Source organism: Penicillium chermesinum (genome assembly GCF_028974085.1).
Source record: "Penicillium chermesinum strain IBT 19713 chromosome Unknown utg000002l:1.0-5270490.0:1.0-5274688.0, whole genome shotgun sequence".
In the NCBI taxonomy this organism is placed as follows: Eukaryota; Fungi; Ascomycota; class Eurotiomycetes; order Eurotiales; family Aspergillaceae; genus Penicillium; species Penicillium chermesinum.
In genome coordinates this window covers 4,738,253-4,765,077 of record NW_026695312.1, presented here as the reverse complement: position 1 = coordinate 4,765,077, position 26,825 = coordinate 4,738,253, and the positions used below count along the sequence as shown (strand labels likewise).

General features: G+C 50.3%; 9 protein-coding genes across 9 annotated transcripts; 3 read left to right on the top strand and 6 right to left on the bottom strand.

The window, feature by feature from the left end:
- Positions 1-293: 293 nt before the first annotated feature.
- On the bottom strand, positions 294-1,677 carry N7468_002670 (L-rhamnonate dehydratase; the record flags this gene model as incomplete). Its single annotated transcript, XM_058471967.1, has 3 exons — positions 294-1,249; positions 1,309-1,531; positions 1,591-1,677. 3 exons carry the CDS (start codon positions 1,675-1,677, stop codon positions 294-296), a joined length of 1,266 nt encoding a protein of 421 aa, XP_058335108.1.
- A 608-nt stretch (positions 1,678-2,285) lies between these two features.
- On the bottom strand, positions 2,286-3,371 carry N7468_002669 (sialidase family protein; the record flags this gene model as incomplete). The annotated part of the gene is made up of 1 exon (XM_058471966.1): positions 2,286-3,371. The coding sequence occupies one exon, from the start codon at positions 3,369-3,371 to the stop codon at positions 2,286-2,288; it is 1,086 nt and encodes a 361-aa protein (XP_058335107.1).
- A 337-nt stretch (positions 3,372-3,708) lies between these two features.
- N7468_002668 (uncharacterized protein) lies at positions 3,709-3,924 on the bottom strand (the record flags this gene model as incomplete). The annotated part of the gene is made up of 1 exon (XM_058471965.1): positions 3,709-3,924. The coding sequence occupies one exon, from the start codon at positions 3,922-3,924 to the stop codon at positions 3,709-3,711; it is 216 nt and encodes a 71-aa protein (XP_058335106.1).
- A 1,079-nt stretch (positions 3,925-5,003) lies between these two features.
- N7468_002667 (Zn(II)2Cys6 transcription factor) lies at positions 5,004-7,280 on the top strand (the record flags this gene model as incomplete). The annotated part of the gene is made up of 3 exons (XM_058471964.1): positions 5,004-5,057; positions 5,114-6,786; positions 6,875-7,280. 3 exons carry the CDS (start codon positions 5,004-5,006, stop codon positions 7,278-7,280), a joined length of 2,133 nt encoding a protein of 710 aa, XP_058335105.1.
- A 554-nt stretch (positions 7,281-7,834) lies between these two features.
- N7468_002666 (uncharacterized protein) lies at positions 7,835-9,163 on the bottom strand (the record flags this gene model as incomplete). The annotated part of the gene is made up of 5 exons (XM_058471963.1): positions 7,835-7,864; positions 7,935-8,023; positions 8,389-8,843; positions 8,894-8,967; positions 9,023-9,163. 5 exons carry the CDS (start codon positions 9,161-9,163, stop codon positions 7,835-7,837), a joined length of 789 nt encoding a protein of 262 aa, XP_058335104.1.
- A 6,445-nt stretch (positions 9,164-15,608) lies between these two features.
- Positions 15,609-19,162, top strand: N7468_002665 (putative importin beta-4 subunit; the record flags this gene model as incomplete). Its single annotated transcript, XM_058471962.1, has 5 exons — positions 15,609-15,654; positions 15,719-16,691; positions 16,739-18,040; positions 18,252-18,856; positions 18,897-19,162. 5 exons carry the CDS (start codon positions 15,609-15,611, stop codon positions 19,160-19,162), a joined length of 3,192 nt encoding a protein of 1,063 aa, XP_058335103.1.
- A 331-nt stretch (positions 19,163-19,493) lies between these two features.
- N7468_002664 (uncharacterized protein) lies at positions 19,494-21,941 on the bottom strand (the record flags this gene model as incomplete). Its single annotated transcript, XM_058471961.1, has 7 exons — positions 19,494-19,686; positions 19,748-20,201; positions 20,261-20,556; positions 20,611-20,694; positions 20,794-21,585; positions 21,638-21,750; positions 21,801-21,941. The coding sequence occupies 7 exons, from the start codon at positions 21,939-21,941 to the stop codon at positions 19,494-19,496; spliced, it is 2,073 nt and encodes a 690-aa protein (XP_058335102.1).
- Positions 21,942-22,931: 990 nt separating this feature from the next.
- Positions 22,932-23,582, top strand: N7468_002663 (phosphoglycerate mutase family protein; the record flags this gene model as incomplete). Its single annotated transcript, XM_058471960.1, has 3 exons — positions 22,932-23,145; positions 23,220-23,442; positions 23,501-23,582. 3 exons carry the CDS (start codon positions 22,932-22,934, stop codon positions 23,580-23,582), a joined length of 519 nt encoding a protein of 172 aa, XP_058335101.1.
- An 807-nt stretch (positions 23,583-24,389) lies between these two features.
- hmgA (putative homogentisate 1,2-dioxygenase (HmgA)) lies at positions 24,390-25,928 on the bottom strand (the record flags this gene model as incomplete). The annotated part of the gene is made up of 4 exons (XM_058471959.1): positions 24,390-24,510; positions 24,565-25,215; positions 25,291-25,800; positions 25,861-25,928. The coding sequence occupies 4 exons, from the start codon at positions 25,926-25,928 to the stop codon at positions 24,390-24,392; spliced, it is 1,350 nt and encodes a 449-aa protein (XP_058335100.1).
- Positions 25,929-26,825: the final 897 nt, after the last annotated feature.

Genomic DNA, 26,825 nt, shown 5'->3' with positions numbered 1-26,825 from the left:
CTCCGAGTGGGAAGCCGATCTGATTGACCTGCTTCTAGGCGCGTCAAGGAAAACCCCCCCGACACACCCGGGTCCAGAAGCTCCACCAAGAAGACGAACTACGATTCTAATTGGGAAATGACCGCACAAAGCGCTTCTTCCCTCAGTAATACAGATTTGGATTTCCGGAAAGCGTCTAATGTAGTATTAAAATGCAAGCAATGCATATGAAGGTCGTAAACCATCTTGTAGTCAACTATACGTAGAAAGTTGAGCATACAAATCCATCATCTAACGTCTTTCAATGAGAACGTCTACTGGGCAGGCATCCCATCATCGGGGGCACGTAATGATCTTTGTGGTGCGGGAGTCAGTAGCGCAGATGCAGGGATCAAAGGAGCTGAAGGATTGAGCTCGAGACCAAAACCAGGCTTGTCAAGGACTGAAACATCCAAGTATCCATGGGTAGGAATAGGCTCGTTCAAGAAAAGGTTTCCAAACACCGGCTCCACTGACTTGCCGTCTGGTGAGTTTGCCAGGTATTCTTGGAAGGGACTGTTGGACTGCGAGACGACGAAGTGGTATGAATAGGGTCCGGAGGCGTGCGGAACAACGGGGATATCGTAGGCAGCTGCAAGCGCCGAGACCTTCAATAGCTCGGTCAAGCCACCTAGCCACATGACATCGGGTTGGATAATATCCAAATTGCGGCCCTCGACCAGCTTGCGGAATCCGTAGCGGGAGAACTCGTGCTCGCCGGTGGTAAACTTCACTGTGGGGTGAGCTTGCTTTAACAGCGCATGGCCATCGAAGTCATCCGGAGTGAGACACTCCTCCCACCAATCGATGTCTAGTCCAATAGCCTCGCAGCGCTTCACCAGTTGGATGGTATAGGGGACGGTCAGGGACATATAGCAATCGACACGAAGAGGAAAGTCGGGCCCCACGCTGGCGCGCTGTTGACGGAGATACTCGACGTTCTTCAGAAGACCTTCGGTACCCTCGTCAGGGCCGTGGGGAAGGGCAACTTTGGCCCCAATAAAGCCGGCAGCCTTAGCAGTAGCAGGTTGAGGTCCTGTGCAATAGAAGTTCAAGCGGTCACGAGTCGCGCCACCGATCATCTTATACACTGGCTCGTTCCGAATCTTTCCCAGGAGATCCCAGATGGCCAGGTCTACCACAGAGATTGCCGCCACCGGAAGGCCTTTGCGTCCATAGAACATGGATCCTCGGTACATCTTCTCAAAGAGGTTGTTGGTGTCGCGAGGATCTAGGAGGCAGATTAATCATAAGACTTACCCCCAATCCAATAATTGGCAGATTGCATACCTTCGCCAACGAGGAAACGCTCGAAATGCTGGTGCACTAACCAGCAAGCTGGAGGGCCACCGAAGCCAGTCGCGAATCCCTTGCTGCCGTCTGTAGCCTCAATCTCTACACAGAAAGATCCAAGCACGTTGATACCCCAGGAGGTACGCGAGCCGCGGTACTGAGCCCATCTCGTCATGGGAGTAGAAATGTTGCTGTCAATCAACCAATGCCCCCCTTCGACCTGATTTCGGGGTTAGTATACACCATATCTCGAGCTCTTCAAGTTTGCATGATTCCTACGTTGTGGTAGTCGCCGCCAGAGCCGACGCCGTCAATGATGAATGTGCGGATCTCCTTGATGCGGGGAAACTCTTTTACTGAACCCATGTTGCTGGGGAAAAAAACTTACAAAACTGAATGGACAAGGAACAATCGAGAACGGAGAAAAATGCGGGGGACCGCGGGTCTTCAGCAGAGGCAGCGCCCTCGGGCAAGCGATACCCCGAGCTCGTCGACCCAGATCGGAGAAACTCCGCGTCTCTGCAGGATATCGTGTACCCCCACACTTCAGTCGCTTCAACTGCCGAAAACGTAAAAGACAGAGACCGATCTGTCAACTCGTCATAGCGTGGGATCCAGTCACGATCGAACCGAGGTCTGGAGAACCTTGAGTTAGCATGCAGCATAGACAGATGTTGCTGATAGTGATTGAAGGCTGCTCATCGCTCAAGGGACATTTTATCGTCCAAGTCATACCGTGACATGTGATACCTGGATGACTTCATCAGATAGCCTGTACTATACTTGAACTCGAACTTGAATTTCGGAAATAGTGATGATCTCTCGATGAATAATAGCGAACTACTAATCGTCTGCCAGTGGCTGGATCCACAACCTTGATGTTCAAATGTATTCAAAAGAACGAGATCTTGATTTATTGCCTATTTTTGGTTCGTATCAAGCAGCTAAAAAGCCCATTCATGTGTGCTGTATTCCTACTGAGGATTCCAAGTGACACTCTTGGCGAGTGGGCCTCCACGGTCGTAAGTGACGAGCGCAGTGTGATGGTCAATCGCCAGAATACCAGGCCAGAAGCTTGACGCTGGGGATACAGTAATAGGCAAGCTCCATTTAATACGCCCATTCTGAGGCGGCGATCCAAAAATAACTTTGATCGCGGCATGCTTCACCCACTCAACCTGTGAGGAATCTTCATCGGTCATAAAAGCCACTGCGACCGAACCATCTGCAAAAGAGGTGATCTGCGGCGATCCCGCGTTACGTGCGGGCTTTGGCCGGAAAACCTCTTGGCGATTATGCCATGTGTGCCCATCGTCATACGAGAGCAGAGCTTCGATGTTGAACGGGCCGTATCGAGTAGTCTCAAACACCATGACAAGCACTTCGCGGCCATTGTCAAAGCTCCTAGCAATGCCGTTCATGCCATCGCGCAGCGGGTCATTATCGCCATGTAGACAGACCGGCTTAGACCACGAGCTTCCATGGTCGTGCGAGACAACGAGCATCGTACACTGATTGTTATGCGCGAACTCCTGCGAGAAGGTTAGCTGGACCTCTCCGCCACGACCGAGACGCATGAAAGGCTCCCAGATTCCGAATGGAGCGCCCTTCTCGAAGGCCTGCGCCGCGAATCCCCACGTCCGCCCGCCGTCCATAGACCTGCAGACAGTAATGCGGAAGTGCGTCGGGCCGTTGGGCCCAGTGTCGTGGTTGCGGAATGCGGCCAGGACTACCCCGGGGGCAGCTTCAAGGAGAAACATGTTGTCCACATCCCCCGCGGCTCGCGTGACCTCGGAGTAGTCCTCAAATGTACGGCCGCCGTCTACGCTGCGTGCGACACAGAGCGCGTGTTTGCCATCGGGGAACCGCGTGAAGGAGGACAGGATCGAGCCATCAGAGAGTCGTGCAAGGCGCGGGTAGGTGCCGCGGTTGGGCGCTGAAGACAAGGGGCGCTCGTCGCTGTTCACAGATCCGCGTCCGGACAACTGCGCGCCCGGAGCACCATGGCGCGAGTTGCCTTCCAGGTGACTGAGAATCTTTTGGCCGACTCGTTCGAACATGGTGTATTGTGTATAAATGGTAGAGGAGAAACGATGGTCGCCTCCTTATATTGGTCTACGTCATTGCGGAGCGGATCCAAAGACTTGGTGTTGCCTAGAACGGGAGAACTTAAGACGAATCTACTCCATAGTTGGGGTAGAATTGGCTCTCCGTGTCTTGAACTATGTGGTATGCATTAATATAGTTTCAATGGGCATAACGAGCGATCCAGTCATAGATGGGAAAAAATATTGTTCTGGATGGCCTTCATGCTCGTCCATCCTTCCAGCGCTTCCTTGCCCATACCTCGGCCAAATCCACTTTCCTTGATAACTCCAAAGGGGACATCGGGGCTCATCATTGCCCAATGGATGTCAGGTCTTGCACATCCCGTTCGATCAAATTATCCAGTTTCCGGATAACCCTTCCCTTTTCCAGCTCTGCAACTGCCTTCCATGCTTCGAAGCCCTTCTTTGCCGATTGAACGACTTTGTCGATATCCTGGACCCAGCAGCCGAGACCGTTCTGAGCTCCATCGAGGGATTCTCGACAGCCCAGGTCTGCCCTGTGCATGATGGCATAAACTAATTGTGGATAAACAAGCGTGTCGGCACTGCAAGTTATTAGCAATTGACAGGGGCCTGCCTGAGCGAAAATAGTAAGGTAATTTGTCGGCCTTTGACGCCGATTATAGTCAATCTTGGAGAACTCATACTTGTAGGCTCCACGCTGGTGGTATGATCTACCTAGGATGAGGACCCCCAGAATAATAAGCGCCCTCCGCGGCGATCCCGTTAGATTGCGGGGGCGCTGGTGTTCCACCCTCTCATTCCGCTTCCGAGTCGACGGGGTTTGGCCTGAGCATTAGAGTGGAATTGGGCCTTTCCTATAGCGTTCTTTTGTTGTTAATAAGACATGGCTAGAAAACTGGCCCCCGGAAGAAGCATGCAATGTAGGGCTTAACTACGCCAGAAGCTTTGGTAATGGGTGTTGAAACATTGAAAGTGCTGATTTTCACGAAGGGCCGAGCTAGGGTAGCGTGAGCGGTTTCTTCGATACTGCTGATATTTGGGGATCAACGCTGTTATCAATGGCATGGTGTGCCCGTGCTATTTTAGGTCGACGCTGCCTCCAAGATAAGTCTTCTCGTATGACTCGCTACTCCAGAGGCTCAAGACGCACCGCACCTATACACTCCACCTCGTTATGGTCGGGAAATCTCTATAGCGATTTGTCTTCTTGGTCCATCACTTCATCATTTTCGACTTGTTCACCAGGTTTTGTGTTCTGAGGAGGTCAAATAGAGCTATATTCGGCTCCACAACCGTCGTCCAGTCGCGGATAGTTATATCAGGCACGATATCGGGAGGGAGGTCCACCAATGTATTGGTAGTACGAAACACAGAATGCAAAAGCTGCAACCCGACTTCAAGATGTCGTATGATTAGAGACTTCTGCTTACTTGAACTGCGGAGGAGAATATTCATATGAGGTGACAGTCTTATGGGGTTATCTGCCAGCGTATAATCCGCTGGTCATCCCAATCGGGTAAAAGAATCCCGTTATCGCAACGAAGATAGAGTTTCCCCGCAATACTACTACCGTCTTGCACTGGCAATTCTCGCACTACTATCTTGCACAGCAATTCAAGCATGAGACGAGTGAAAAAGTCCCGGAACGGATGCGCTAGATGCAAGAGCAAGAGGGTCGGTGTGCCCGGACGATTGTTGCAAGTTGTGCCCGTGCTAAACTGTCTGAACAGGTCAAATGTGGCGAGGAAAAGCCGAATTGCAATCGATGCACTCGCTTGGGGGTCCGATGCCCAGGATATGCTCAATCCCTTCGCTGGGTAACAAAATATGAGGAACGAAGCCCAGTGGCATCACCAACCGCCCAAATAGCGAGTCCTCGGCCCTCTGTCGCAAAGCCACACCCCTCGCCGCTGCTGGACGAGGCTCTATCGGCTTCGGAAACCCCTGCTGACTTCAATCATGGTCAACCTGAATCTCACCATGATAAAGCTCAGTCTGGGTTTGAAGATCTCGATGGCAATATCTGTGACAACCTATGGGGACTACCAGACAGCCGATCGCTTCCTGAATTGCCCGATCTTTGTCCTCTCTCGCCTAGAACCCAGCCACGGGATCCGGCTTACGATTTAACATCCTCGGGGGATACAGCAGCAGAGCTGGCAAGTATTCTATCGCTAATAGAGCCCCCTTATACGCATGAAGACCATCCTAATAGCGTATATCCGGACTTCGCGCCGTCCACAATTGTGCGCAGCTATCCGCCAATGGCTCGACAGCCTCACCAGCGCGACTTCATGTCAATATCCCGCCCACTCAACAACCCATCATGGACTTTGATCGAATACTATTTCAAGGAGGTAGCCGCATTGTTCTCCAGCTATGATAGCCAGATGAACCCTTTTCGCACAACGGTTTCCCGGCTCTGGGGCTCGTCACTGGCCATGTGTCGAACAATGCAAAGCATGGCAGCTGCAACTCTTGTGAATGATTTTCCGCAGTTCGGCCCTATTGGGCGAAAGATGCGCGATGAGGCTGTCGAAATTATTACCCGAGAAGCGGTAATGGACGACAAGTCTCTCCTAGCATTGTTAATGCTCGGCCAGACGGCCAGCTGGCATGACCCAAAAGACCTTGGCATTTCTTTCTTCAACATCCTGCGGAAAGAGGTCCGATCGATAGGGTCCAAGTCAAGCTCTTCCGGTCATGGTCTTACACAGAGCGGCAGCAACAATTATCGATTTTTCGAGGAAGCTCTCATATACTGGGAGATGCTCCTGTCCTTTGTGGCGGACAGCGACTCGATGATGTTCTCAGAAGATTTCCGGCACTCGTCCACCGAGGGATCGTTTCTCTTACAACGGGTGCCGCACCCATGGACGGGTATCGCAAGAGACACTCAATTCACAGTCCACGAAGTTGGACGACTCGTTCGGAGAGAGCGCAAACGCATACGATCTCGAAATTTCACCTCACAGAGTGATCTCAAGCTAGCACAGGCTGCCATTGAAAAAGCACAGGAACTGGAAGAGCGCTTACTCAATCTTGCCCATCCAACGGAGGCTGAAATTGTTAGCCCTGGCGATGACGAGACGCCGGTGTGGCATCTTCTGACTATGGCAGAGGTCTATCGCTGCACCGGCTTGATGCAGCTGTACCGCGTTTTCCCAGATTTACTACGCAATCGGCTCCGCGATCCAGCCGGAGCCTCTAATAGCAGTGACCCATTCTTTCCAGTTGACTTAGACAGCATGAATCTCTCTGGGGGATTCTCCGATGCAGGGCATGAGACGCCTCGTAATGGCTCCCAGTCTATCTCATCTCCTCATATCAACATTTTCCCGTCCATGCCGCCCGACAATAATATTAACTCTTTCAATGCATCTGAAACCTCCGCGGATACTCTGTACGATGCATGGCTCACTGATTTCGCAATAACGATCATATCTCGTCTCAAGACAATTCCATTTGAATCACGTACCCGTTGTTTGCAGCCAATTCTCTTGGTTGCTGCATGCAGCGAGCTACGTTTGCCGCGTTTACCGCATAATAATCAAAGCGCTGGGAATGACGACCCTCAAGCCACTCGGCCCCCCCGACTTGCAAGTTCCCCAGCCAACAGGTCGGTCATTCCAAGGGAACACTAAGAGTTCAGCAGAGGAAAGCTCCAGATCTAGTACAGAACTCCCTGGCATTTCAATGGAGGCTATCGAAGTTTCACAAACTCGCAAATTCATCCTTGGTCGTCTATCATCTTTCCTCCACGTGTTGCCACCAAAGCCGATCAATGTTTGTATACGTCTGGTGAAAGAAGTGTGGCGACGGATGGACGCGGGGGAGACAGACACGTATTGGATTGATGTCATGATCGAGAAGAAATGGGAGACGACTATGGGATAGGTCCTTTAAGGTTTAAGCTTGTTGGAACAATATTGGATTTCCTTGATTATAGGGATATCGCATTATGTATAACTGATCAGGTTAAATTCTTTTGGTAAAGCACGGGTAATCTTCTAGATAGGCAATCTTGGAAAGAGGAAGCTAATTAACTTGGTAGACATTGATGATAGTGTCAAAAGCGGACCAAAAACATGGGATATACGTCTAAAAAAACAATCCCCACTGAAGGGAACTTCTTGAGTTTGACGCCTTGGATGAAAATAGTCCAGGCGAATGCAATAACCATTACACCGCATCCAACAGACAACATTAAATCACGTCCGCATGAGCATAAGCCCAAATAGCTGTTGCCCAAGTAGCTGTTCTCCTTGCCGATCAACGAATATTCAAACTGAGCGGACACAGTCTTATAAATTTGATCGTAACCAAAAGCGCCGTCAAGGAAGGGATTTTCTTCTCGCTAAAGCAGTGGGTATAATAAACCTATAAACAAGACAGAGATGACTGATCTAAGAATATCCCCATAGCCCGTTCATGATATTCATTTGCCTGCTTCATTGTGCGGAACAGGAAGTGCAGCCGATCTAATGAGTGTCAGTAAATCGATATGCCGATCCTAAAAGCCACCCGAAAGGATGCTACTTGCAAACCCACCTTGACAGCTTGTTTTTCCGTCTCAATAATCTTCGCTTTCGGTTCCTCGCCTTGTTTCTCTCCTTTTTCGACGACTCTTGTTGCATCTGCTGTAAGGTCTGTGGTGACACTTCAGTTTCATCTGTTCTTGGACCGATGGGTTTCTGGCGTCCTTTGCGGCCAGAGCCTTGCCGCTCGTGCGCAGCAGCTCGCCTCGCTTTTCGCGCTGCTTTTCGCGCTACTCTCCGCTTGACTCTTTCTTCCCCGACGTTGCTGCTTTGCTATAGCTTTCTGGCTTCTGATTGACGGATTCCTGGCTCTTCTCAGATCTCTTGTCCGCTCATTGCGGAGCTCTTTCTCTTTTGCGGCTACAATAGACTTCTTTGTTGACACTGGCGTCGGGCGGTTGTCAGTCTTGGCCGAATAGCATGGCCCCCATTACCGGTCAGTTTCGGCTGGAATAGAAAGAACTTACTATCCATCTCACTCTCCCCCATGTAGACTTGGCCGGTAGATAAGATATTCAGCTTGGGTGGGATCGGCGTATCTCTAGGATATCGAGAGACCATGCCATCCTCAAAGGTGAAAATTGTGCCTGATCTCGACGGCATGCGTATCTTCAGCACAGTGTTGATGGGCTGCGAGCCCCAATCCGGGGGGTAGAAGTGGGCAATGGAATCAGCCACGACCTCGTGAATGCCACCCATGGCAGAAGCTATGGACCATTTCGATTCAACATTCGTAAAGTCTATCCCCTGTTGATTTGCATGCTTGGGTAGGCCAATTTTCTCGTCCATGGGGATCGTCACATTTGCATCGAAGACCGGCCGCCCGAGACTCGGAGCTGGGTTTTGGAACATGGGCTTGCCGTTAGAATAGATATATGTTACGGGGCCAGCTTCGTTCCAGAAGAAAAGCTTGGTTCCGTTTCTAGGTCTTGATTAGCGGAGGACCACTGCTTAGTATATTACACTTCCTACTTGTTGTCATAGTGCCATGTCCTCCGGTATGGGTATCCCAGCCCATACACGTGTGTGCAAGGAACATTTCCAGACTGAAGCACAGGTCAGCTGCAGCCTCTAGAGGGTGGCTCGAGAGACTTAGCTGACCTTATTTGGGGATCCGCGGATTGTTTCATGTTGTTCTGGGAATCCGAGGAGTTTGTGAAAGATTTCGCAAGCGGAGTCGACGTAGACCATTTCCCCGGTATCAGGGTCCTGGAAACCCGGGCGCGCCAGCAAGAAGTCCATTGCAATATGGGCAACCTCGTGCTCAAGTGGTGGGCGTCGAGAAACTAAAAGTACGGGGTAATGGCCACTGGGCGGTTTTGACGGAAGGCATTTTAGGGTCAGAAAATCCTGGGGAAAGAGGCAGGCTTCCCGTACTTGTATTGCTAGAATTGCGCCCCACTAAAGGAGAAATTAAACGCCATGGATTCGCGCCAATGTGATTTATCGTAATGCTTCCTTTTTTGACGCGTAAAATCGCGGACGTTGGCGCGCTGCGCGTGGACGCGTGCCGACCACGGTCCACTCGGTGTGGAGAGCTGCTGTGATCCGTGTTTCTATAGGCCCACCTATGGTGTCTAACCTGGTAGTGCTGAACCAAGATCTACGAAGTATCATCAATTTGAACCGACTTGGAGCCTAACCCTGAATTTTAAGTGTAGGTGCTGGCACGTGTTCGGTGTAGCGACCCCTATTCTTCGATAGACTCTGAATACGCTTCTTGACAACGGTATTTACTGTATGGTCAGAGGTACCTATATGCCTTCCGAGTCCAAAACGTGTATGCACAGAATGAAAAGCTGGGACTTCTGTGTTTTGTCTTGTTGCCGATTCCATCTTCAGAGAAGCACTTTATAACAACCCGATCTATCTAGCTACGATCACCCGCCTATAATTGAACCTTGCTGACACCCGGTAGCCGCCTCAAGCTGAACATCAGAGAGAGGTCTATTTACTAGCACTTCATAGTCCAATATCCCAAAGGTTACTCCTGCTACAATGGATGCTGGGTTCCAGTTTAAAGATCAAAGATTGAAGTTCCAGGCCTAAGTGAACCAGAGAGTCATCCAGATTTTCTTATTCCTTCAGAATCTATGCATCAATTTCCTATGTCACGTCTTCGGTTCCTCTTTTGACTCTTGAGCGCACCGAGCGCCACTTTGTACTCCCCCAGTAGATCTGTGTTTATTTTGAGAATGGTCCTGATAGAGGGTTTGGAGCCTTCTTGGAATGGTGTATCAATATGGTCATCGCGAAATGAGATAGTGCAAGAGGTCAATTTTTCCACGCGGGTCGGGCGATGGAGGCTTGGAATGCTAATTCTTTTAGACCTGACTCAAGTCATAGAGTTATATTCATAGAACTACAGGACTGGTATTCCTTACTTTGCGTCTGTCAGCTTCTCGATGTATACAACCTCCTCTATAGCTTTCTACTTCATTCAAAGCAAGTATGATGATGTAAGATAGAGTCAAAATTTGCCATCTAAAGAACGAATAGACACATAAGAAGATGTGAAAATGTGGGTGGTGGCAGGACTGAAGGACTGCTTTGAAGAGAAGATCAATCTCTGGAGCTGTCCACAGGGTAAGATAATATCTCACACTGGGCAGCTTGGGGCTATTTATCAATATCTTCAACAGAAGGTTGAATAGTCAAAGGTGCAACCCTTGTAGTTGATTCCGCTCGAAGGGCAGTCTATTGGAACGTTGATACCGTAGCTAGTATACCGATTGTATTAGTTTCCAAATCTTATGCCTTTTGAAAAACTTGGAATCGGGAGAGGCCCGCCAATTAGCGTGTAGGATACTTTAGTACTCACCAGTTCGATGGGTTGCAATAGGTTATTGGCATAGGCCCAGTCAGGCTGTTATCCGTGTAGTCGTAGTTCAGCGAGTAACCGGAGATACAGTCTATTCTTTAAATTAGCATACTTTTGCAAGACTTGGGTATTGTCACTGCTCACTCGATTCTGCCTCCTGTCACCGCCCTGATGCTGGAAGAAGGACCGTCCGAACTACGAGGTGGGCATAGATGGGATGGAGGTTTGCGTAGGAGTAGATAGGCCGCTACAGTAGCTCCTCCCTCTTTCCCTTCTCCTCTCCCCCTATAGTTCTAGTATCTCGAATACGAGCGCCGTTGCTGGTTCTTCCTGTTCCCCAACGTAGGCCACCATTGACAGGTATCAGGAGAGGGGATGAAGCAGCGAATTTAGGCAAAACATACCAACATATTGATCTCCTGTACCTACTTCGCCTTGGCAAGTTTGAACACCATTATCGACGGTGGTGATGCTGCCTGGGCCTTCGAAATAAACGTTTGTCGATCCTGAAATTTCGAGGCATGCCAAAGCAGAAGGTAAAAGGCCCATGAGCAGAGCTGCCGTAGTCAAAACCTTGGGACTGTTTCCGATCATCGTGGTGATCAAGGGGAGTTAAGACTGTTGTGTAGAGAAGAAGGCACTTGAGATATGTCTGATCAATTGATGCGTAGAGATATGACGGCTTTTATACCTAGGTATCTGGGCTAGTTTCTATTCTTAAGATAGCCAATTCAACAATCGACCATATTAGAACGCCTAATTTTGCTACATACAACTCGAGGTATCCAGTAGGAAATCACTCTCGTCTCCGTCAACTCATCCATCATTCGTCGCTGCGTACCCCCGTGGTCTTACTGAGCTCAAGGCTTTAGCTTAAGACTGCACATGCAGGACGCCTGATGGAAAAGAGCCAATAAAAGCTTCGTCGCTGTGGGACTATTTTGGGCCTAGTTTAAGGCTTCAAGCAATGGCTGCATACGCAGGGCGCCTGAAGAAACGAAATCAACCATAACTTCCATTAACTTGTCTATCATTCGTTCCTGCATATCCCCGTGGTCTTAGTGAGCTCAAGGCTTATCTCAAGGCTTAACTTAAGGCTATACGTGCAGGACGCCTGATGGAAAAGAACCAATCAAATCTTCGTCGATGTGTATCCATTTGCTCCTAGCTCAAGGGTTCAAGTAACGGCTGCATATCCGGGGCACCTTACGGGAAAATATCGATCAAGACTGTGCTTGGATGTTGGAAGCATACTCCATATGTACCATGATGTGTAGGTTATGTAGTGAGGAAGGCGGTTTACCCAATGCCAATATAAACCCTGGTGCATCTAGACACTACAGCCTTGGTCCTTATGGCCAGCCATTCTGACCGCCGGTAGTTCGCATCAAACATTTAACTCCTCTCTAAGGTGAGGACGGCATGTTGCGTAGCTGTCTATATCCTCCTTGGTGCGTTTTGCCTATCGCTGACGTCCTTCCCTCGATACAAAACACTAGTCTATTCTATGTTCTCAGGTCTCACTTCGATGGGGCTGTGTAGAGTTACATCACGCCCCTCTTGGACATAACCTCGTGGTATACGCCAATAGCGAAAAGGACGCACACGCTCCTGATGATGCCCATGTTCTAGCTACTGTTAGCCGAGCTAATAGACGGGTAAACAACATCAGTCAACCTCGCGGTGGTCGTCCCCGCAAGTTGAATAGCGATCATACAAATACGAAGTTTTAAGAAAGTTCGCTAACGTGGCAAGACAAATGGCAGACTCTACCTGCGTAATGAAAGCCCACATATCCACCGAACTTGCAATACCGCTTCAACCTAAATGAGAGAGCCTGTGTCGGAACACGGGGTACCGCTAGTACTGTATTACCATCGTTTGTTTCTTGGCGAATCGTTTCTCATAACTTTTTTTATGGAAAAGGTCTACCGTGGCTATAAATAGTCGGTACATATGAATTTAGAACAATCAGAGGTACATATAGTCTATGCAAATACCGTACCTTACAGACCTTATTCCTCCTGAGGCTCCATCTGTCTGTCCGCCGTATAGAGCATAATAGCGAACGAGGTAGTACCAACTATTCACCAAAGACCCACAGGAGCCATGTCCAATTTTGGACACACAAGAGCCGATCAGTCTCAAGTTCAACACAAACTACCCGAATACACATGCAGGCGTGCAGAATTTAATACCCAGAAAACCCATAGGAAGAGCAGGAAAGGGGCCATAGATGTATACCAACAGTGAACACTTCAATCCACGTAGACCTTACCCAATAGTCTGCTTTATTGGCTATACAGGCCTCTGCGTACACGGCGAGGTGCTTATAGCAGTGATGGGGGAAACTTTTTCCAAACGATTCGAATTTTTAGCAAAGAGCCGGTGAAGGAAATAGAACTGATTAAGGTACGTCTGTAAAACCGGCAGATGTGTTAGCGCAATGACCATTATTGCCGAGATCATCTCGGGCCCCCTGCACACCACCCTAACTGTATGAAAGGTATCCACTGGTAACGGTATCCTTTGGTCGCTGGTCGAGAGTGCAAAATAAGGAGATTTTGCCGATGGTCGAGGTACACCATGCAAGCGTTACAGGAAGTATATCGAAGTGTTCCTCAAAGCGGACCGGGCCGTTCGTCGTCTTCGAGATTAAATTGATTTACCTACGTTTGGGCAGCAGGTCTAAACTTCATTATTTCGGGCTGCAATGAGGAGCACTCAGGCTATGATCACATGGTATAGAATTATTCAGCTTTTTCTTGGATCCCATTCAATCCGAGACGCGAGGTATTCTGGGCCGTGAGAATTCAGCCACGTGACGTATTCTTGATTTATCTATTTATTGTGTCATTACCGCTAAGTTGAAGCTTAAGTTAACCCCCCTGGACCCTATACATCTCTATAAAATAACACTGAAAATCCTAATTTCAAAAGGCTAAAGCAAGTCTTGATGCAACCTACCTAGGTGCACATGCTGTGAACAGAAATCTCAGAAAGGAGAAATAGGGGCAGGCGGGATATGCGACCCACCCCTAGGTATGTAGAAGAGGACCGTACGAGGCGAAAGTGGGGGTATCTACTCCATAGATGACCACAAAAGGGGGTGTCTGTATTCTCTAGACAGCTAAATTCCGATAGACCCCGGTAAGGATACAATACAGGTCTCATTCCGCTTTTCCCCTCCTGAACCGGACATGCACCGTGATCCCCGTTCTCTGCCAGCAGAACTCGATATGGCGGTTTCGGTCGTCACAACAGTAATGGCATTAACGAAGCCAAGGACAAGGCCGGTCGGCCGGACGCGATATAGTAGAAAGCAGGTTTAACCCGTGATATCCTCCTGTTAGGCCCTCCATTTTTAGTTAACGAACTCATCGTGCCCTAGTTACGTATGTTAGTCTGTAAGTGGGTAAGAGCTGAGAATCGATCAAGCACCTTAACACAAAAGACGGGCACAGTCTGAATTGAGGTCCATCAAAAAGTAGGTCGGAAGTTGAACAGAACGATAAGATAAAGCGCTCCTTAAGATATAGGCTGAGCGTCGACCTGGTACGAAATAGATACCTATGATAAATATCCCAATAATCAGAGGTTGTTTAGTGTGACTTTTGACTGAAATACTCAGCGAGTCTGACTCTGAGCGTTCTCATAAAAACGGGAGCAGCTAAGATGAGAAAGCCGGGTATAGGAAAGATATTATATATAGTGGCATATGTATATATAGGGATAAAACAGGCGTTACAGCCGAGACATATGCTAGTACTAAACTTGACGCCAGCATGGAGGAAAGGGCGATATAGATCTTCCAAAACCGGCGATGACTTTTCCGGGTTTAGAACGACGCTTGCTCCCAGACAAAAAGAAGAGTGCGGGAGTTAGGTCATGAGGTCTAAATGAGAGGACAAGGTCACTGGTTTGGAAGCAGGGCATAGAAGGTAAAATCAACTTGGAGCAATCTGAGTTAGGCTAAGGGACATGGGCCTCAAATCCCTGCCAGTGTAGCCGACAGGATCTAGGCGATGACGGTAAGCTCACAATGAATATACATAGCAATGAACTTTTGAGCTCAGCACATGGCCTTGGCGATTGCAATGTGAGACTTGTAAGTGACATATGGAAGGATAAGGTGAAACTTCTCATTCAATTTGAGAGGCTGCCACCAAGTGGCCACAGTACCACGATTCTGATCACTTTTACATTCATTCCTTTCACTTGAAATGATATTAAAACTCAGAAAGGGGATGTTCGGCGGATTCTCTTCGTATGCTTGGAATTTCCAGCTTGAAGCTTAAGAAGCCAAAGTCGTGATCAACTTGGAGCAGTTGCAGAATTATATATTTCTTCAGTCTCGGGTATCTTCTGCGATAGTACCGGTAACCACAGACCCCCCTTCAAGCAGTCAATCTTGAAATTGTAATAACCCTGATACTTTGCATGTTAATACTGCCGCAATTCCAATATGGGCCTTCCATTTTGCCGTACTATGGATGAGGAAAGACTGCATTTGAAACTCCTTACCCCGCGGCACGATGATATCACAATCTGAGGGATAGAGACCCAACGCGCCCAATCGCTTTTCTACACGCTAAACCCAATTCGGACTGGCCCCTGACTTTTTTTTTTCTGCCGCGTTATTATTTTTTTTCTTTCCCCCACCATCTTCTCCTTTGTGTGTCGTTCATTGTTTCCTTTCCTTTTGATTTTTCCTCTGAGATACCCCCGACACGCGAGGCTTTTTGTCTTACGACAAGCTGCTCGTCCTTTAGTCCCGTCGCCTATCTCAACTTGTGGCTCGGGACGAGAAGGTTGAAAGAAACCTAGAAAGAGTTTTGGTGATAACCACATTTTTGTTTTTCCATTATGGATCAACAACGTTTCCTGCAGCAATTGCAGATCGTTCTCGATCGTACGAACCGTCTCTCCTTATCTGCAAATGAAGTTCTGGCTCGCTAACCCTTGCTTCTCTCCAGCCTCTCAGGGCAATGTGAAGGAGGCTACTGGTATCCTGCAGAAGGAGTTTTACAGCCAGCCTCAGTCCCTTGTTCTCCTCATTCAGATTGCCACTGCCCACGATGACCATGCCCTCCGTCAGTTGGCCGCCGTTGAGGCTCGCTCCCTTGTTGCCAAGCACTGGCTGAAGGTGGCAGCCGACCAGAAGCCTCAGGTTCGGGAACAGCTGCTCCGCTCCACCATGGGCGAGAACTCATCTCTCGTCCGCCACTCTATTGCTCGTATCATCTCGGCTGTGGCTAAGATAGATTTGAACGATGGAGAGTGGGGTGATCTTCCCAACGTTTTGCTCCGCGCTGCTGATACCGGTAACCAAGAGGAGCGGGCAGTCGCTATCTACATCCTCTTCACCATTCTGGAGACTTTGGGCGAAAGCTTTGAGGAGAAATTCCAGGATCTGTTCAGCCTGTTCGGCAAGACCATCCAGGACCCCGAAAGTGCGGAGGTTCGCATCAACACTCTGTTGGCTCTGAGCAAGCTGGCTATGTACCTTGAGCCCGAGACCAACCAGGCTGCTGTGCAGACCTTCCAGAACATGGTGCCTGCTATGGTCAACGTTCTCAAGAATGCCATTGACCAGAGTGAGGAGGACCGCATCATGCAGGCCTTCGAAGTCTTCCAGACCCTGCTTGGCTGTGACCCTGCTCTGCTCACTGTCCATCTGAAGGACTTGGTGATCTTCATGAATGAGATTGCCGGGAACACCGAGGCCGATGAGGATACTCGGACTCAGGCCATCAGCTTCCTCATGCAGTGTGTCTCCTACCGCAAGATGAAGATCCAAGGCATGCGCATTGGTGAGCAGCTCACTCGCACTGCCTTGCACATTGTGACCGAGCTCGACGACAACGCTCCCGGTGACGATGATATCACTCCCCCCGCTCTGCTTTGGGCTTCCTCGATATGCTCGCCCAGAGCCTGCCCCCAAGCCAGGTGGTGGTCCCCCTGCTTCAGTCCCTCGGCCAATACCTTACCAACAGCGACCCCAACTACCGCCGTGCTGGTATTCTTGCCCTCGGCATGAGTGTGGAGGGGGCCCCCGACTTCATCAGCACTCAAATGAAGGAGATCTACCCCATGGTTAGCCAGCTTCTGGCCGATCCGGAGGTCAAGGTCCGTCAGGCTGCCCTACACACTGTTGCTCGCCTTGCCGATGACCTTGCCGAGGACCTCAGCCGTGAGCACGAATCGCTCATGCCCCTTCTTTTCAAGAACCTCCAGAGTGCGATGCAGGAATACAAGGGCGAAGAAGATGGCCCCATCGTTGACATTTTGAAGGCAGGAATTGGTGCTGTTGATGCTGTGGTGGACGGTCTGGATGAGAAGGACGTTACTCCTTACCAGGCTGAGCTTGTTCCCCTTCTGCACAAGCTCTTCTCTCACCCCGACTTCAAGATTAAGTCTCTTGCCGCCGGCGCCCTCGGCTCTCTCGCCTCTTCTGCCGGCGACTCTTTCCTTCCATTCTTTGACGAGTCCATGCACCTTCTGCAGGAATTCGCCACTGTCAAGGACACCGAAGATGAACTCGACCTCCGGGCTAGTGTCACCGACGCTATGGGCGAGATGGCGAACGCTGCTGGCCCCGAACGTTACCAGCCATATGTGGAGCCTCTCATGCGCGCCACCGAGGAAGCCTTAAACCTGGGCCATTCTCGCCTTAAGGAGAGCACTTACATCTTCTGGGGCGCCATGGCCAAGGTCTACGGCGAGCACTTCTCCCCCTTCCTTGAAGGCGCCGTCAAGGGTCTTTATGCTTGCATTGACCAGGATGAGACTGATCTGGAAGTCTCCCTGGGTGAGCATGCCAAGGATCTCATTGGCCAGGAAGTTACCGTCGGCGGCCGCAAGCTCAAGGTTGCCAGCGCCGACGATGACGACGACATCGAAGGTGACATCGAAGACATTGATGTCGAGGACGACGACGATGCCTGGGATGATGAGATCACTGCCACTACTCCTCTGGCCTTGGAGAAGGAGATTGCTGTGGAGGTGCTTGGTGACCTCGTCACCCACACTCGCAGCTCCTTCCTGCCTTACTTCGAGAAGACTATTGAGACTGTGCTGCCCCTCGCGGAGCACCACTACGAGGGTGTTCGTAAGAGCACTATCAGCACCCTCCACCGCTCCTACGCCATGCTCTTTACCATTGCTGAGGAGAGCGGCCAAGTTGCCAAGTGGCAGCCCGGCCTTCCCCTCCAGGTTCAGCCCGCCAAGGAGGTTCAGAAGTTCGGCGAGATCCTCATGACTGCTACCATCAAGATGTGGACTGAGGAAGAAGACCGGTACGTTCCCCTATATTCCTTTTCACGTTTCTTCCCCCTCGATTTCTATGATGAGTCCTATCGCTTAACCCAGCTCACTTTGACATGCCAAAGAGCATGATTGATGTGAACCGCGTTTATCACGACTGAGAATAATCCTTTTTTTTTTTTTTTTTCTTTTAATTTCACGAGAGTTGCTTTGTGTACAATAGCTAACTCGTCTGTCATGCAGTGCTACCGTTGCGGATATCAACCGTAACATGGCCGAGAACCTTCGCTTCTGTGGCCCCGCCCTGATCGCGAACGAGACCGTGCTTCACAACGTGATCCAGATGATCACCGACATCATCACCAAGAAGCACCCTTGCCAGCTTGAGTTCGAGGATGAGGACCTTGATCCCGCTGACGAGACCTCCGAGTTCGACTGGGTTGTTGTCGACACCGCCCTGGATGTCGTCTCTGGCCTCGCCACTGCCCTCGGCCCCAGCTTCGCTGAGCTGTGGAAGGTCTTTGACAAGACCATCCTCCGCTACGCCAGCAGCGGCGAGGCTCTCGAGCGTGCCACTGCTGTCGGTGTCCTCGCCGAGTGCATCAACGGTATGGCCGCCGGTGTCACCCCTTTCACCTCCACCTTCCTCAAGCTGCTGCTCCACCGTCTCGCCGACGAGGACCCCCAGACCAAGTCCAACGCGGCTTACGCTATCGGCCGCCTGGTGCAACACTCCTCGTCTGATGCCGAGATCGTCAAGGAGTACCCTACCATTCTGAGCCGTCTCGAGCAGTGCCTCCAGATGAACGTCTCCCGCCTGCAAGACAACGCAACCGGCTGTGTTAGCCGTATGATTCTGCGCAACCGCGATGCCGTCCCCTACTAAAGAGGTTCTGCCCGTGTTGGTCAGCATTCTCCCTCTGAAGAACGATTACGAGGAGAACGAGCCTCTGTACCGCATGATCTGCCAGATGTACAAGTGGGAGGATCCCACCATCCGCGAACTCACCCCCCAGCTTCTGCCGGTTTTCCAGGCCGTTCTGACCGGCGATGAGGATCAGCTGGAGGATGAGCGCCGTGCCGAGCTGATCGAGCTTGTCAAGTGGCTCAACCAGATGCAGGCTGGTGCCGCCCCTTGGGTGGAGCAGCTGTAGATGGACCTGGCGCTCTACTTTTTGGAATTTTTTGGATTTTATTGATTTACGACCGTTTGGAATGGGTAATGGATGCATGTATGACGGACACGGATTATCCCGAGATGACTAGACGATACCCTATCTCAGCGGTGATTCCCGCAATGAGTGATGAAATTAAAAGTTGTTGCTGTACATAGTTTTGGATTTTACATTCATTATTAGATTTAAACCCGCATTACCTCCAGTAAACCCTAAAGACTTAACCTCCCTGATCTAGCAGCGGCAGATATCGTCTATTCAACCCCGCCGTCTCGACATGTCCTGTGTCGATGAACCTTTGGAAAACTTCTCAGTCGGAGGCAGGCCATAGACTCTGCAGAAGCTCTACGTCCTGCGCCACAGCCGGGCTTTGACGGGCACAATCCCGTAAGAATCCCATCATTTCAGCATTCCAGCGCTCCCAACCGGTGGGCAGAGTCTCTCGTACCCGAGGATGAGGCGAGTGTGCGATGCAGTAGAATAGGAGAACCTGGCCAAAGAACCTAAAAGCATGTCAGCCTTGCTACTGGCCCCGAATCAACAGGGAGGGGGAAAATTACTCACTGGGAACAGAAGGCGAACTTAATAGGAATACAACTCTTCATATCGCGGAAAATGCCACAAGTAACGGGCCAGTCCATAGCATTGCGCAGCCCTCTTCTGACCTGCTCGTAATCGTCGTCGGTTAATTTGGAAGGCAAACGCAGGGCCTTGTACAGATATGGGCGGCCGATATGGAACTGTGCAATCATATACCGGCCGCGTAACATAGCGTCTGTTACTGCGACTGCGGGTGACAGTGGACGAGTCGAGTCTGCGGGCAGAGGCGATGTTGGGTGCGGAGAATTGGGAGTTGAAGGTGATGGCTGCACCGGGGTGGCTATGGGTGTGCCTGTTTGTTTGGACGGGCGTGTAGGGTCGTCGAATTGAATTGTGGGTGGGAGATTTCTGCGCCACTGCTCCAGCTGGTGATTCAGTTCGATGTTCACAGCGGGAAGAGGGATAGACCCGGACTCGGCTGTTTGAAATTGATGAGACAGGTGATCTTACGTGGACAATGGAGACGTGGGTACATACCGTAGAAGTAGAGAGAGTGGCGGATTCGTGTGAGGATGATACGGTGTGCCACTTGAGCAAGGAAGTGGTATTGGAAGAAAGAGTCGTCAACCACATTTATTGGAGGAAATCGGCTTGTGGCGTAGCCGGTAGATTCGAAGACAATGAATTTGGGGATGGGAACTTGCTCTTCTAACCTCGACAGGCCACTCGGGGGTAGATGCAGCTCTTGAGAGAGAATGGTCTCGTTCATTAGGCAATTCCAATACACTCGGGACTTCATGTCACCCTCCCATTGGTTGAAGTCCACATCCCGACTTGACCCGACGTCAGTAACAATGGCAAGCGATTGAACAAAGTCATCGACTTACTTGGTGAGCATTAACATGCAGCAGGTTGCGGCGCGCTGGAGCACCCAAGAATCCATTGGGCGGATTATTTGGTTATAATATACACTGCAGAACGTCAGAGGAGAAACAGAGTGGCCGGTGATATGTGGGTATCCCTACGACGAAAGGAGATAAAATTGGCAACTTTGAAGGTCGTTATCGCACGTCAGAAATCCAATGCGGCGACGAGCCTCATTGAAGAATCGCAAACCAGGCTGTTCTTCAAAGATAACATTGACCCAGTCTGGGGCTTCGAAGCGACTGCTCTGTGACCCTGGCAGCGGATAATCGCCTTCTTGGTGAGACAGAACAGCAAGGCATCCCAGTGCCATTACATTGAGAACAAGGCAGCTCTCAACAGTATACCCAAATCCGCTCTCAATCGCGGATCCTAGAGTATATGAAAAGAAAAAGCTCCGATCCATGATTGGCGTGAAGGGGTTGAACACGGCGAAGAAGGCTTCTGCAAGCCCCCTGATCATAGCCAGGGGCAAGGCTTCAAGCCAGTGCTCACCCGCATGAAGAGGAAACGGAGTGGTGAACATGGGTAATGGCGGGCGGGAAAGCTCCAAATCGACGACATAGTTCTTGCCCAGAAGTTCGTAGTCAGCTAGTAACTTTCGTGGTAGTATTGTGCGAGCACCTGGCCAAAGAATGACACCGTGTTGACTAAAAGAGATTGAAATGCGTCCGGCTGAATCTTTGGCCGACGAATTGTCTTCCCAATCGAGGTCATCCACCTCTGGCGGAGCAGGCATGTGGGAAGACGATACGACAGGACGGGCGTCACTTCTGACCGGGGAGCGAGTCATTTCGTGATCCATATTAGTAGAGGCCTGATATCGCAGTTGGCCTCCAATGGACTGGATGTCCTTGGCGATGGAGCTGGGGATATCCTCTAGCTTTGTCTCCAGCCGGTGAAGAGTACTCATGATCAATGTCAATGATTGATCTCGCCTGATAAATTGTTAACGTCCATTGCTCGTAGTGGGGCCGTCATTGTACGCACTTGGATGATTTGCGCTCATTATAGACACACTCGAGACCGAGGCTCTTGCACAGCCCACATTTCGGTCTTGATTCATCGCATCGTGTCTTTTTCAAGCGACACGTCTCGCATGCCTAATAATTCTTCTGAGCAAAGACCAATCGCGCGCGATCGGGAAACGTACCACTGTTGCGATGAAATTGCGCGGCTTCTTGCTGGGACCGGATGGAGCGTCAGGCTCCTCACCGGGCGACAGCAGATCATGGATAGGCAAGAGGCCATCCTCCTGGCTTTCTCTGGACTCTTCGAAAGAGCGCTTGCTCATCATGCATCATGGGGGCCGCGGTGACTCCTTGCCAGGAGCTTCGCGCTCGTTTTTTTATCGGCGGGCCCACCGGGACCCACCAATAAGAAGAGAAGATGAATCATCCAACGGCGGCCAGCCCTGGAGCCTGCGCATACTGCCTCTTATAAGCGCAGCTAAGACTCCTGATATCACAGTAGACCGGCTCCTAAAGGCAAGCTTGTGAGACTCTGGATCATCCAATGTCTATGCCGGTGAAGATGCTCTTCGCCCCAAACCAAAGAGCGCACTTTTTCACGCCCAACGGTTTAGGGTGTGGAAGCTCCTTGACCATTGGATTCAGATCCGGCGCCAATATCTCAAACAATAGACACCTGTGGGGCCCAGTTGGCCCATGAATATCGTGGTCGTCTCCCAGGCCGGCGCTTGATCCATTACGCCTGCGGATTCGACTCGGATTTCACGATTTCACTTGAACAAGATCGGGTGAGATTCGTAGATCGTTTGATCTTCCGATCTTTGACATGCCATTGGAGTGTTGAAGACATTCCCAAGAGCGAAACGAAAGCCCCGAGGGCGGCAATGCTCCTCTTGTAAGACAGAGTTTGTGTATCGCCGATCTCGTTTTCTAGATCATCCGCGGTCTTCCTCACGGGACCCTCGTTGCTGACGGTCCGCAGTCTTCGCCCCACGAATCACAGCCGAGCACAGGAGCATGAGGTGCCGATCATCCAGATGTATGGCTTGCCATCTCAAAACTCCAACACCAAATACACTTGCAAGTGTGGTCACCCGCTTCGAATCCCAAAAATACCCTCCGACCAGACGAATCAGAAGCCGATTGTGACATGCGACTTCCGCTGTCAAGCCCGTCGCAGCCCTCCAAGGTCCTTGCGAGGCGAAATGGCTGTTACCTTGGGCTTGATTTAAAACAAACCGTGCATCTGTAATTTGTCTTCATTCTGAGATAGATGCCTGTGTCACGTGATCACCACAGCTACATCACCGACCATGATGCACAAGTGCCTGTTTAGTATATTTGCGCTGACTGGCATCGCGGCTGCCTGTCCGGACGTGTACTTTATACGACACGGAGAGAAGCCCGGGGATGGGGGCAAGGGGTTGAGTGCAGATGGCCTTGAACGCGCCCAGTGTATCCGTGATGTGTTCGGGGCCCATTCAGACTACGATATTGGCTACATTCTTGCTCAAAGGCCGAAGAAAAGTGAGTCAGCGCAATTGCAGAATGGCCTTCTACATTGATTCAGAGATAAGTATGCTGATTGACTGTATTCATAGATGGCAAACGAGCTCGTCCCTATGAAACTGTCAAACCCCTTGCAGAGGACCTCGGTATTGAAGTCGATACTTCATGCGATCGCGATGATCCTGCATGCGTCAAGGAGGCAGTAGAGAGCTATGAAGGAGGTGGCAATATTCTGATCTGCTGGGAGCATCACCGGATGACTGACCTGGCTGAGGAGCTCGGATTCGAGGACGCCCCCCTATACCCCGATGATCGGTTAGTTGAACTCCCAGGCGCCCCCACAGAGGCGGGTTATGGCTGATGATGAGTTTAGATATGACCTGATCTGGACTGATCCGTATCCCTATACGAGATTTGCGGATATCAGCAGTGAAAACTGCCCCGGGCTTGATTAATGTTGCGACTGGCCGACTGCTTGTATGAGGAGTTTTGATATGTTCCTTGGTAATGGCGCAAAGTGAGAGGGTTTCAAGCATGAGCGGTTCCGCATTTTGAGATTCCAGTCGGTGGTACATGATGGTTGGGAACCAGCATATTCCAAGGTTTATCTGCATTATGAAACGAGAAATGAACGAGATGATTCCGAATACAGGCTCCAGAGTATCTGATAAGACTAGCATAAGACTGGGATAAGAGGCACTTTCGAAGCGTTAGGCTTTTCCGTGTCCCCTTTGTTAGCTGCTAACGTCCCTTCTAATGCTTTCCGAGTGCTTCAACCTCCTATCCTTTCCCCCTCTTTCTAACCCGCAATTTCTACTTTTTATATGCGTACACAAAGCACTGCTTGCAGTTAGTGTTAACGCCTTATCTAGCTCTGCTAATTTTGGCCCAAACTATTTCAGAGGCGACACGGAATTCGGCCAGCCTAAAAAAAACCATGACTGGCGAAGGATCCACAAGTCGGCAAGACCGGCATAGTCATCCCCATCTACTGTATTGGAAAAGTAATAAGACTTGACCCTCCCGTTGATTTGAAGAAGTGAAAAAGAACGACTCGACTACTGTGATTACGTCTCAATGGCCACAGCGGGCGGTTTTACAGACGATGGGTACTGGAATGGCTCAGCCAAAACGAAGGTACCGAGGTAAATGAGAATAACGAGGTGTAAATGTTCGTATGTACAGGACGGTTTATTCCGTTAAATGAGGGACTGTGACCTTGTTCCGACAAGAGGGCGCTGTGGACATACAAAGGCTCAAAATCACGCCTTGTTGGGATTCTTGAAGTGGCGCTTCAAAGGGGTCCAACTATGGTCGTTATATTCCGCCTGCACCTTCTGGCATGTCTTGAGTCCCCACTCCGAGACACCCACCATGAGGGAACTGTGCGAAGCATAAGTCAGGGTTCAGAGAACGGGGCAACTCAGAATAACAAACCTTTCAAACATAAAAGCCATGCTACCGTCGCCGACCTTGGTGGGCTTAAGCTCTGCGTTGCTTGCTCCTTCGAATGCCGATGAGTCCGGGCCATGGGCACTCATAACGTTATGCAAACTGGCACCAGCGGGCTGGAATCCACCGCCGGTCTTTGCATCGTAATTCCCAGAAATGAGCCCCATGAATTCAGACATGGTGTTTCGGTGGTACCATGGAGGGCGGAAAGTGTTCTCAGCTACTAGCCAGCGAGGTGGGAAAATGACAAAATCGGCAATAGCGGTTCCAACGTGATCAGAGGGTCCTGTCAAAACAGTAAAGATAGAGGGATCCGGGTGATCGAAAGAGATTGATCCGATGGTATTGAAGCGACCAAGGTCGTACTTGTAAGGGTAATAATTGCCGTGCCAAGCGACGATATCGAATGGAGTATGATTCTGGCGAGCAGAGAAGAGTGAGTTGTTAAATTTGCTGAAAAGCTTATATTCGGTTGGCTCTTCCTCATCGTCGAAAGATGCGACAGGGGCTTGGAAATCACGAGCATTGGCGAGGCAATTGGAGCCAATGGGTCCTAGTTCTGGGAGTTGGAAATGGCCCTGGTAAAGTTCGCAGATGTATCCACGGACAGGGCCATCGGGAAGAGTCACTCGATAACTATAGAAAGTCAGAATGAAAAGCAAGGTCGAGCCACGGATTATCCTCGTAAGAAAGAGGGCAGATCCCACTTACCGGACCCCTCGGGGAATGACGCAAATTTCATTTGGGCGCAAGAAAATCCGACCAAGCTCTGTCTGGATATCGAGTGTACCGTGCTGGGGAACAATTAAGAAATCTCCATCAGCCGAGTAGAATGCTTCTTTCCCCATGTCCTTGCCAGCAGCGTAGAGCAAGATCCCCAAGCCCTGCTTCAGAGTTGGGTCTCCTGCTCCGGCAATCAGATGTAAGCCATGCACCCAATCGACCTTCTCATCTAAATCAAAAGGATTCCACCGTAGCTGATTTGGGATATGGTGCACTTTGGACGACTCCGTAGTCATGCGGAGGTGATAAGAGCCCTCATCTTCAGCTACAAAGTTCTCATGGGCCGCTGCTGGAAGGATACGGTAGACCCATGTTTGCTTGTTCTCATGGCGGGGTGCTGTGAATGCGGTCCCGGATAGCTTCTCGGCGTACAAGCCGTAGGGAGCCTTTTGGGGAGAGTTCTGTCCGACCGGAAGGGCACCCTCAATGGCCTCAGACCTAGGATGCGATAGCGGTCAGTATAGAAGCTAACCCTTGGAATGTTTCCAGGGAGCGTACTCATGGTAGGAGTCGAAGCCAGTTTGGTAAGTGTATGGATCGGGCTGATTGAAATTCGTGACAGGCATAGTGACTGTGGTGACGAGGTGGAAAAGAAAAAGCAAGATGGGGAAGAAACGAAGTTTTTGTAAATGAGGTGACGTTGATGTCTCTTGCCCGACGTAGGCCCCTCATGCCCGCCCCTCCGCACTCAAATGCTGTGGTCTGCAGGCTGCTTTCCGCGCCGGTTGATGCAGGGAGCACCCAATAAACGGGAAGATTCCGCACGGCTCTCCCATGAGCGAATAGTTGCTTGATTGGTAACTGTCCGAAGAAGAGATATGCTAACCAGCTTTGAATGATATGTAGCCTCTGTACCCTAGTAGCTACAATATCGCGATTCTTGATGAAATCGAGCGTTCAGTGTCTCGAGGTCAAGAAGCGCCCGATGTATCCAAACACGGAACGAATTCCGTGCTGCCGTTGTTTTCCGGTGTCCTAGTCCAAAAAAGGCTAGCGTATTATGTAGCTTCTGTGGATGCTCGAGCGGATAGTGGGGGGAGACTCAGAGTTTAAAGCTGGTGAAGAATGAAAGGCCTGGCTGGATTAGAAATGCCTAATTGGCCCGGTCGACTGTGTATGGCTATGGCTCCCGAAGAGCCAGTGCACGACGGCTCGACAAAGCATTTAAAAAGTGTTCAAGTGGCGGAGATGAAACTGAAGAAATCACACTCGCAGTGTCTACGCGGTGTGGTTCTACGTAATTTGTAAGCCGTGGAATAGACGCGTTCCCGGAAGCTTGGTTTCCATTCCCAAGGAGATTCCTACCATGTCCTGCAATTCCAGATGTGCCTGATCTATATTTTTCCGTACTAGGGAGACTTGCACACCAATTTTCGAAGAATTTCTAGGATACAGCCTCTGACAATATGGGCATGAGACTAGTCATAAAAGCTCCAGGGAGATGGGCATATCAAATCAAGAAC